The 10,877-nt window shown below is 42.2% G+C and overlaps 1 protein-coding gene across 1 annotated transcript; it reads left to right on the top strand.

Moving 5' to 3' along the window:
* Positions 1–3,383: 3,383 nt before the first annotated feature.
* cnga2b (cyclic nucleotide gated channel subunit alpha 2b) lies at positions 3,384–10,022 on the top strand. The gene is made up of 6 exons (XM_026182195.2): positions 3,384–3,484; positions 3,600–3,710; positions 4,141–4,317; positions 4,803–4,910; positions 5,024–5,130; positions 8,421–10,022. The coding sequence occupies exons 1-6, from the start codon at positions 3,384–3,386 to the stop codon at positions 9,872–9,874; spliced, it is 2,058 nt and encodes a 685-aa protein (XP_026037980.1). The 3' UTR covers positions 9,875–10,022.
* The last annotated feature ends 855 nt before the right edge of the window (positions 10,023–10,877 follow it).

Below are 10,877 nucleotides of genomic sequence, written 5' to 3'. Positions count from 1 at the left end.
TCAAAATAAACATTATGTTGTAATTATATAGCACTAATTCGGGGACTTTATATTGTAAGATAAAGTCTCTACAATATTAGAAGCAAACCTCACACACCTACCTCGCACATCTACACAACCCACTATGAGCAACAGACATTATGTCTCTAAGATTTTTAGGACAGATTGCAATAAATTCAGTTTTGTGGAGATTTTAAAGCATGAATTTAGAGGTCGTCCTGGCTTCAATGCCTATAAGACATGCCTGTAGTTTACCTAACTGACTTCATGGAAAAATAAAGCTGGGTATCATCTGCATAGCAACAAAGATGTAAGATGTCATATTCAGTTTCTTGTTAAACACAAATACCTGCATGTCTGAAAGCTAACATGTCTAACCTTTAAGCAGTTGGACTACAGCAGCAGAAGACCACACAAGGTGCCACTCCTTTCAGCAAAGAACACAAAAACTAAGCCATAATTCTCATCGGCTCACCAAAACTGGAAAATAGAACGATTGGAAAAATGTCGCCTGGTCTCATGAGTCTGGATTTCTGCTGCACCATTCAGAAGGTATAATCAGAATTTGGTGTAATCAGTATGAAAGTATGGATTATACCAACAATTTTTTACTTGACACACTTTGGGGCCCTTAGTGCCATCTGAGCATCATTTAAATGCACTGTTGGTGACCATGTCTGTGTCTTTTACATGGGTAATATATCAGTTTATCTGAATAAAGTGACGTATTAAGTATAATTAGTGATGCTGGATTCATCATGCAAGAAATGCATCATCTTGGCTCAACATCTTGAAGGGTATGAACAAACAGTGGTTGGTATGGTTACAAGTAACCATAGAAGAGGATACATACAAGTCTAAAAACACTTTAACATTTAATATGTTTAAACTGATGTTAAACATGACTTTTTTAAGCATTCTCCGAGTACTTTCAGTGTATTAGATCTTTTGTTTTGTGAATGATTGATCCCAAAATGTACTCAGGAGGAAGTTCTTTGTTTCCAAGCGCCTCTTACATCAGATACCTGTTGTTGTTTTTTTACTGCTTCTCCTTCCTCTTATCTGAGCTTCTGTTAATGTTACTACCTTTATGCTTTATGTTCTTCCTCTTTTTCACCATAAAATCCCCCACCTGTTTTTTTATTTGTTTGTTTTTTTTTAAACCTCTGTAAAAGAAAAAAACAAAGCACTTACAGTTTCTGCTTTTACTCGTCTCTTCACAGTCCATCAACAATCTCGTTGCCCAACAGAGATAGTAATGGCAGATTGAAGTTTACTGTTCACTGGGCTGAATCTTATTCAGATGGAAAGTCCTCTGGGCTTCACTCCCACTAAGTTTTTGAGGATCTGATTAAAGCGGAAACTGCCAGGCTCTGTCGGAAAGCTGCATGATTATGAAGAAGTCTCGTGTGGTCCCCATCGCCTGGGTTTTCAAGCTCCATTTGCAGTGGAGAGTGGTGGCTGTGGTGAAAGTTTAGACTCCTAAACATCGCTGCTCTTGATACTTTTTGTCAACTAGAGAAGATTAAGCAAAATATTTCAAGTCAAACTCTCAGGATCAAACTGTCAATAATCATAAATATCCCACAGATCCTAATGTTCCCATCCTAGATCATAAAGAAAAGAGGCTAAGTTCGTGTTTTACCTTATATCTAAGGTACATCCTGGCTCCCCACCTCTCACTCTATAGTAGCTGGGATAGGCCCCAACCCCCCACGACCCTGATAAGGATAAGCAGAAGTGAATAAATGGATGGATAAAGTTTCACAGTAAGTCTACAAATATAAGTGTACAGCCCAAAAATCATATGTTAGTACAAAGGTACTGTGAGCAAAATATACTTAATTCCTCACATTTATTATATGCAATGTAATGAGATAGTTCATAGTAGGAATCAGCGCAGAAGCAGCAGCATATGCTTGACTACATTCATGTTTCTGTTTCTGCTAATCTTCCTTTTTTGTACTGCACACCTCTTTGAGCCAAACCGACTACTGTTAAAATGACCCATCTGCTCAGACATGAATGAGCTTAAGAAAAGTTATCATTGTGTTTATGAGAGGGCTCACAAGCGAACAAAGGTTATGATATGTCATTAAGCCGATATGTTACAAATGCTGATGAGCTGTCAAGCAAATATAAAAAATGTCAGACTAAGAAATGCTGAGAATATGAATCAGGCAGACTACATATATAAAGAAAATCAAATAAATCAGGTGAACTGGCTGCATTCTTTTGTTCTGTTTCTCACGATTCTCCTGAGTAATAAAAGTTAAAAGGAACAAGGTTTTCCTAGAATACTCTTCAGTCTGATGCTGACATCAAGGCTCTCAACTACTTGAAAGATTTCCACACCCTCCATCTCCCACCCCTACCTGCTTCCTCGGCACTCAGCCCATCTGAGGATGAGGTGGACCACGTGCTCACGCATGTGAGGAGAGCGCTCTTCGAGAGGAGGCTCACAACCGAGAATGGTGCAAGAGCAGGACTTGCATCCGGCGTGGGCGCAAAGGATGGATTGGCTGGTGAAGACCAGCTCTTTTTTTTTTTTGGACTAATTCAAGGAAACCAGAGGTAGGCTGATATGTTTAAGCTGAGGCCAGTTTGGCATATACTTTATTATGATGCTAGTAATCTACATTTGCTGTGAAGCACTGTGGAAAAAAGTTGTGTTGCGTAACATATTCAATAAGCGGAATTAATAATTATTTGCAAAAGTAGAGGGAAAAAAGTCTCATCTCCACATTAGTAAAGTTACAGAGTGTGGACTGGCAGGCAGCTGGATGACTTTAGGGGTGAATTATCACTCTTTGTGGCCTCAGCAGCCATCGTGCTGTTATGTCATGCCACACTTTGCGCTCTCTCAGCAGCCTGGTTTCCTAAGCGATGTGGTTCCTGAGGGAAAGCAGCTGACTGGTTCACTGAGCCGCAGAGCTCCAGGATGGCTTTGTGTGTGTGTGTGTTTTCATTAATGACCCACCAATTAGTCACACAATGGTAACAGTCATCTAAGCACCTCATCATCTGTCTGTGCTGCAGGGAGAACAGCAGCCTTAATGTGACTTTTTGGGCTTTAACTGAACTTTGACTGTGTATCTAAAGTGCTGCTGCGTCCACAAAACTGAGCTTTTTATTTCTCATGAGTCGTCACAGCAACCACCTGCTGTATGATGGGCTAGGTTAGGGACTATCTACCACAGTCCCAGTTGTCCCCCACCGCCCCAGTCCCCTGACTATTATCTGAGACATGCACCATAAACACTTTTCTCTCCTGCCACAGTGTAACTGAAGCAGGAGAGCATGTCCAACACTCCACAATATGGATTAAATGGCTGTAAGTGGGTCTTTAATATTAGTGTTTGTCCGTACTGTCAGATCTAAAGATGACGGGCCAGCTGGCAGAGAGAGATCGGTCTCCCCACAATCTGTCAGTGAAGACCAGCTTGGAGGAGGAAATCGAGAGAGCAGAGAGCATTCTCAGCAGGTAACAAGAGCTTCCTCATGTTCATTATGTTTTTCTCAGAGGTTTCGTTCAGAGACACAAAACAGAGGCTCTCGTAATGGCTTAAAGAAGCCGGGCTGTCACTTTTTCCTACTAGGGTCCCATCGATCTGTGATGACACATCCTCGGAGCTGCAAAGAGTCGCTGCTCTCGACCCTCATGGAGGCAGTTCAAGAAATTCTTTTCAAAGGACCGGAGCCATCTCAAGGTAAACCTGTGATGACTCAGCTGTGGCACGTCAGTATGGTATGGCAATTTCAAATGGACTGATTCAAGGAGCTGAAAGATTATTGTGTAGCTCTTATTACATATTAAATAACTTTTTTGTGGCAAAGGTCTGGCTTTGTAGAAATGGCTATAGAAGAGCTTTTTGTCTTTTTTCATGAAGGTCGTCGACTGCTACAAAATTCATTACATTTGCAGGAATTTAGAGTCCCTTTTTTCATTCAGACTTTTCAAGATTTTCCAGTCCTACAGATAGAAAAGGAAAGACAAAGTGAGGTCTCAAATCATGTGCTCTAATTTGCAGCTCTGTGATGGTTTCGCACATTAACTGTGTTTGAACTGATGCATTTTGACATGATTTTAAGTTATAAAGCTGCCTAAAGATGCGGTGTTGTGTTCCTTTTGTGTGTCAGACTGGTGAGCCTGGTGGTGAGACTGCGGGAATGGGCACACAGGAGTCTTTTGGAGGAGGAGGAGAGGCCAGACTCTTTCCTGGAACGCTTTCGTGGCCCTGAGCTGAGAACGGCCCCCAGTCGCATCAGCAACACACAACTGGATGCCAATGGCAACAATGCCAAAGGGATCTTTAGGTATGCCCGGCTACCACCCTGAACCTTTACTATGTACACCTTCATGTACATGCATAAGGAGTACAGAGTTACACTTGTACAAATCACGACGGGACCTTCTGCTTCATGGCTAAAATAAATCCTTGAAAGGTCTTATTAAGTTGTAGAGACACCCAGAGTTACAGACAGTGTTTATTCCGCTCAGTGCTGAGGCTGTAATTTATGTTGTCCTTGCTGAAATATAGGTTTACTGCAAGGTGCTATGTAAGGAAAAGAAGATAGCTCAACTGAGCTTTAAATATTTTACATTTAGTAGAACGTCACAATATTTTAAAATGACCCGAAAGATGTCACATTTACAAAAAAAGTAGCTGTCTCATATGGCTGTTAACAAATAATTATATAGCTATTGTGTTGTGATGCATTATATTGCTGTTTTTCTCTCTGTTGTTGTGCACTAACAGTTTTTGCTGAGTGTCATAATCACAGTCTCCTTTTGCTTACAGGAAAAAGTGGGATCTGTTTGTGGTGTCTCCCTCCGATGACGTATACTACCGCTGGTTATTTGTTATTGCCTTGGCGGTGCTCTACAATTGGTTCCTTGTTGTCGCGAGGTAATAACATTACAGTATGTGCGTCAGTGGGGCCCTGCAGCCTCCAGAGGGTGTACAGTGTAGTGTTCACTTCTTAGACTAGAGCACTAAATCCTTTTTTAATGCATTTCCAGGGCATGCTTTGACGAACTACAAGTGAGCAACTACATCTGCTGGCTGGTGCTGGACTACCTCTCTGATGCTCTATACATAACAGACACCTGTGTTCGACTCCGGACAGGTAAGCCACCTAAAAATGCAGCTTCTGGCCTTCTTAAATTTTAGATTACTCTGATGACATAGTTTCCTCTCTGCTGAATGAGTCAGTGTTTTGCGTTCATTTTATATTTTCTCAGCTTTCTAATTCAAACCTCGCTGCTTCCTTTTCAAATCAAATCAAATCACTTTTATTGTCACATCACATGTGCAGGTACATTGGTACAGCACATGTGAGTGAAATTCTTGTGTGCGAGCTTCACAAGCAACAGAGTTGTGCAAAATACAATAATGTAAACAAGCAAAATACAAGAATGGCTACATCTGAAACTAATAAATATATGTACAATATATAATAGTATATGCATTTCTGGATGTGTATACTAAATATTTTTCTACGTGTGTGTGTGTGTGTGTGTGTGTGTGTGTGTGTGTGTGTGTGTGTGTGTGTGTGTACACATATTTTACAAATTAAATAGAGTAAACAATAAATAAAATATATAAAAATATACAGAGTGAGACATGTGCAAAACAGTGGCATTACTGTACAGTATGGAGTGCATAATGTTAAAGTTCTAGTAGTGAAGCTGAGGTGTCTATGAAGTGTTCAGCAGTCTGATGGCCTGATGGAAAAAGCTGTCTCTCAGTCTGCTGGTACGGGACCGGATGCTGCAGAACCTCCTTCCTGATGGAAGCAGTCTGAACAGTTTATGGCTGGGGTGACTGGAGTCCTTGATGATCCTCCCCGCTTTCCTCAGGCACCGCTTCCTGTAGATGTCCTGGAGGGAGGGAAGCTCACCTCTAATTATCCGTTCAGAGCACCGCACTACTTGCTGGAGAGCTTTGCAGTTGTAGGCGGTGCTGTTGCCATACCAGGTGGTGATGCATCCAGTGAGGATGCTCTCAATGGCACAGTGATAGAAGGTCCTGAGGATGCGGGGGCTCATGCCGAATCTTTTCAGTCTCCTGAGAAAGAAGAGGCGCTGCTGCGCCTTCTTCACTGTTTTGTTTGTGTGTACTGACCACGTAAGATCCTCAGCCAGATGTACACCAAGGAACCGGAAGCTGCTCACTCTCTCCACAGCAGCGCCGTTGATGGTGATGGGGGTGTGTACTTCTTTGCACCTCCGGAAGTCCACTATCAACTCCTTTGTCTTTGCGACGTTGAGGGTGAGATGGTTGTCTTGACACCAGTGGGTCAGGGTGCTGACCTCCTCCCTGTAAGCCGTCTCATCACCATTGGTGATAAGACCCACCACTGTAGTGTCGTCCGCAAACTTCACAATGATGTTGGAGTTGTTAGTGGCAGTGCAGTCGTAGGTGTAGAGTGAGTACAGGAGAGGGCTCAGTACACACCCCTGTGGAGCACCAGTGTTCAGTGTGATGAGGTGATGCTGCCCAGTCTGACCACTTGGCGTCTGTCAGACAGGAAGCTAAGGATCCAGCTGCAGAGGGAGCTACTCAGTCCTAGATCCTGCAGTTTCCTGTCCAGCTTCGAGGGAACGATGGTATTGAATGCTGAGCTGTAATCTACAAACAGCATTCTCACATACGTGTCTCTCTTCTCCAGGTGTGACAGGGCAGTGTGTAGTGTCAGGGCTATGGCATCATCAGTGGACCTGTTGTGGACCTGTTATTTACACATCAAATGCAAACTAACTTTACATTTTAGTTACAACATCCACTAAATAACAATATCACCATGTAGATGACCCTATGCTAAAATTGGCTTGTGAACACATCAGGGATGCATGATGAAATAAAACCATTAATGTGTGTGAAAATGTGTGTGTGTCTCCAGCACACACACAGCACCATGTACTGTTAAATTCCATTATTTTAGTGCCAAAAACTGATTGTCTGTCAAAAAGTGATTTACAGTGTTTACAGGTGTTTTTTTTTTTTTATATGTAAAGTCTACACCTATATTGGTAAATAGACTTTAATGAACAAGATTTAGAAAGAGGTTATAAAATGTAAAAAGTACCCGTCTTTCAAGTATCTTTATGACTCTGGTTTATTGTACCTACATTATAAGCAGTCTAGTTTACAAAATTACTGATATACTTGTTGTAATGTCTGCTGCCCTCTTGGGCAGATCACCTTAAAAAAAGACATTTTTAAAGTCAACAAGTTTTTTTAACTGGATATATAAAGTAATTTTGCCAAAAAGCGAGTGTGGCGTCTAACTTGTAACAGGAATGCTGATTAATGTTTGCTCTAGATGGCTTGATATGAGGCATGCATTTGACACATATTTCACATATTATAGGCCAACAAATTATTTACAGCAGTTTAAATACAGGCAATCACTTTTTTGCATGACATGTTGTCCACCAGCGCTTGAAGCGTGCTAAATGCTTCACTTAATGAGTTTTGACACCTAAGTCAAACAAGTCTAGCAAACATAGAGGTCCCAGGTGTTTCCAATGGTAGCCCTAGTTAGCTGTAAGCAGAGATCATTCTCTAACTTCTGATGTGGAAGCAGGCCTGAAATGTGGCAGAAGCCAACTGAGTTCATAAAAAAACAATAACGGTTACCCCTGGTCATGGTCCAAGAGAGAAAGAGTTAACCTAGTCACTAGCTTTATCTGCTTCTTGGTACTTTACATGGAGCACATGTAGAGGAAGAATGTTGCATGCTAATTTATAGCTAATGCTAGCTTGGTTAGCAAGGTGCATCAATAGACTCTGTCCTGTGCACTGATATCATTTTATTTGTGAAGAGGGGGGAAAAAAAACAATATCAGAGCATCTTGAATGGGCTTTAATTATTTTTAACTGTGCAGAAAGCCATATCATTACTTCAGTGATATGAATATTTTTAGAGCTAGCCTCCTGTGGCCTTTGGAGGAAAATGCCGTTTGAGGCAATTAAAGCCCTTTCACATAGGAAGCAGCATGAGCTGCACTGGTATGATCACGAGAATGTATGTCACACTACACTACAAAGTATGTGGCACGTACAGTATTCCCTGGGTGCTTCCAGTTGTGCTGGGGTTTGCCTGATACAGTAAGAAACTGTTTTGGTGCAGTGTAGTAAAGAATGTGTCTGAGAGCACAATGTAGCACAACCCATGCCACTTCCTATGTGAAAGGGCCTTTAGGCATTAGCTTCAGACCCAGAGATTGCCACTTGGATTTATCAAATTATGCAGCTCAAAAAAACCGAACAATGTGCTTAAAGACTCTAAAATTAAAGCTGAGAGGATCTAATCTACCAGTTTAACTGTTAAATAAAAACTTGATTTGAGCCGCCCTCTACTTTTTTTCAGCCACCACCAAGCTAAACATGAGTTTTATTTATTTTTCTCAGGGTTCCTGGAGCAAGGTTTGCTGGTGAAGGACCACGCCAAGCTAAGAGACAGCTACATCCGTACATTACAGTTTAAGCTTGACTTGCTGTCCATCCTGCCCACTGACCTGGGGTACATCTCCACAGGCATCCATACACCACAGCTCAGGTTTAACCGTCTGCTGCGCTTCCCACGCATGTTTGAATTCTTTGACCGCACAGAGACACGCACCAACTACCCCAACATCTTTCGCATCTGCAATTTGGTTCTTTACATCCTGGTCATCATTCACTGGAATGCCTGCATCTTCTATGCTATATCTAAGTCTTTGGGATTTGGCTCAGATACGTGGGTGTTCCCAAACATCTCTAAACCCGGGTATTCCACCTTGACTCAGAGTTATGTCTACTGTCTCTACTGGTCGACTCTTACCCTTACCACCATTGGAGAGATGCCTCCCCCTGTGCGAGATGAAGAGTACGTGTTTGTGGTCTTTGACTTTCTTGTTGGGGTATTAATCTTTGCTACAATTGTGGGAAATGTTGGCTCTATGATTGCCAACATGAATGCCACCCGTGCCGAATTTCAAGCTCGTATTGATGCCATCAAACACTACATGCACTTCCGCAAAGTCAGCAGAGAACTGGAGACACGTGTCATCAAATGGTTTGACTACCTCTGGACCAACAAGAAAGCAGTAGATGAGCAGGAAGTGCTAAAGAATTTGCCAAACAAGCTGCGGGCTGAGATTGCTATTAATGTCCACCTGGAGACCCTGAAGAAAGTACGGATTTTTCAAGACTGTGAGGCAGGACTGCTGGTGGAGCTTGTGCTTAAACTACGCCCTCAGGTCTTCAGTCCAGGCGACTACATCTGCAGAAAGGGCGACATTGGTAAGGAGATGTATATCATTAAAGAAGGGAAGCTGGCTGTGGTGGCTGATGATGGGGTCACACAGTACGCTCTCCTCACCGCTGGTAGCTGCTTCGGTGAAATCAGCATTTTGAATATCAAAGGTAGTAAAATGGGAAATCGTCGGACAGCCAACATCCGCAGCTTAGGTTACTCTGACCTCTTCTGCCTCTCTAAGGACGACCTGATGGAGGCAGTGACTGAGTATCCAGATGCTAAGACCGTGCTAGAGGAAAGGGGCCGGGAGATTCTGATGAAAGAGGGTCTTCTGGATGAGAATGCTCAGAGTGGCGGGCTACAGAAAGAGGACACAGAGGAGAAGGTGGAACGGTTGGAGTCCTCTTTGGACACCCTTCAGACTCGGTTTGCCCGGCTACTCAGTGAATACACACACACTCAGCAAAGGCTAAAGCAGCGTGTCACTCTGCTGGAGCATTTCCTCAATCAAACAGACTGCTGTGCAGAGGCAAATGTGAATGACATGGATGAAGGTGCAGGGACAGTCACTGAAAATGACTCTGGGTTTGTTGCCCATACAGATGGATCACCAATAAGACTTTAGATCAATACCTAACGGAATAGGAATGACTCTTTAAGACTATAAGAAACCCATACGATGCATTTTCTCTGCTTTTACTTGTATTATGTGAAGGTTTTATCAGTTTAGCAATTGCAAAGAGAAGTTTGCATGTTAATAAACATAAGAAGAAAATTTACAACACTGCTATGACCATGCATTCTTTGAGTTCATAAACCAGTGACACTGAGATAAAGTTTTAAAGTTACTTCCTGAATCAAACCAAAACAAAAGATGGAATACATGAGAATATATTTTAAACTGTAAATTAAAGATGTATTTAAATGCTACCAAAATAAAGGGAGTGATTCTACACTAAACACCTGAGACCTGCTCCAGTTTACAGTTTCTAGTTCACCTGTAAACATCTTGTTTTTGCTTGCATCAGCAGGAGACTCAGTTCTCTCCATGTCCTGTATATTGCGCTCTGGGTGTGCACACATCGTCTCTTACCACTCCTTGAGGGGAAGGGGTCCACAGAGAAATGGTTTGCGGTGTTCAACTGCACAGGGATCTTTTTGTGCGTGTCCATATTTTGCAGGTTAGACTTACTTGGGCTCTTGAGGGACATCTATGGAACGATCCTATTTCTTGCATTTTAAGCAAAGTGACTTAAAATGGGCTAAGTGAATAACTGCTCAACTGAGTTATTATTAATCTCTGGTTCTCCTCCACAGCGACCTGTCTCCCTCCCCTCAACCCCAACAGGTTGTGGCAGATGGCCTGAGCCTGGTTCTGCCAGAGGCTTCTTCCTGTTAATAGGGAGTTTTTCTTCCAACTGTCGCCAAAGTGTTTTCTCACAGGGGGTCGTCTCATTGTTCAGGTTTTCTCTGTATTCTTGTAAGGCCTTACCTTCCATTATAAAGCACCTTGAGGCAACTACTGTTTTGATCTGGCGCTATATAAATAAAACTGAATTGAATTGAAACTGTAACAATAACGTCTTCTACTGGGAAACTTTTGGTGCCGTTATTCCAAATCAGTGTTG

Source organism: Astatotilapia calliptera, chromosome 10 (genome assembly GCF_964374335.1).
Source record: "Astatotilapia calliptera chromosome 10, fAstCal68.1, whole genome shotgun sequence".
NCBI lineage: Eukaryota > Metazoa > Chordata > Actinopteri > Cichliformes > Cichlidae > Astatotilapia > Astatotilapia calliptera.
The sequence above is the reverse complement of the archived record's forward strand: the minus strand, read 5'-3'. Positions and strand labels throughout refer to the sequence as shown.

Coding starts and splice junctions, on each gene's coding strand:
- cnga2b (XM_026182195.2), top strand. CDS start 3,384: ATGACGGGCCAGCTGGCAGAGAGAGATCGGTCTCCCCACAATCTGTCA. Junction 4,318..4,802: donor AATGCCAAAGGGATCTTTAG/GTATGCCCGGCT, acceptor TTTTGCTTACAG/GAAAAAGTGGGATCTGTTTG. Junction 4,911..5,023: donor TGGTTCCTTGTTGTCGCGAG/GTAATAACATTA, acceptor ATGCATTTCCAG/GGCATGCTTTGACGAACTAC.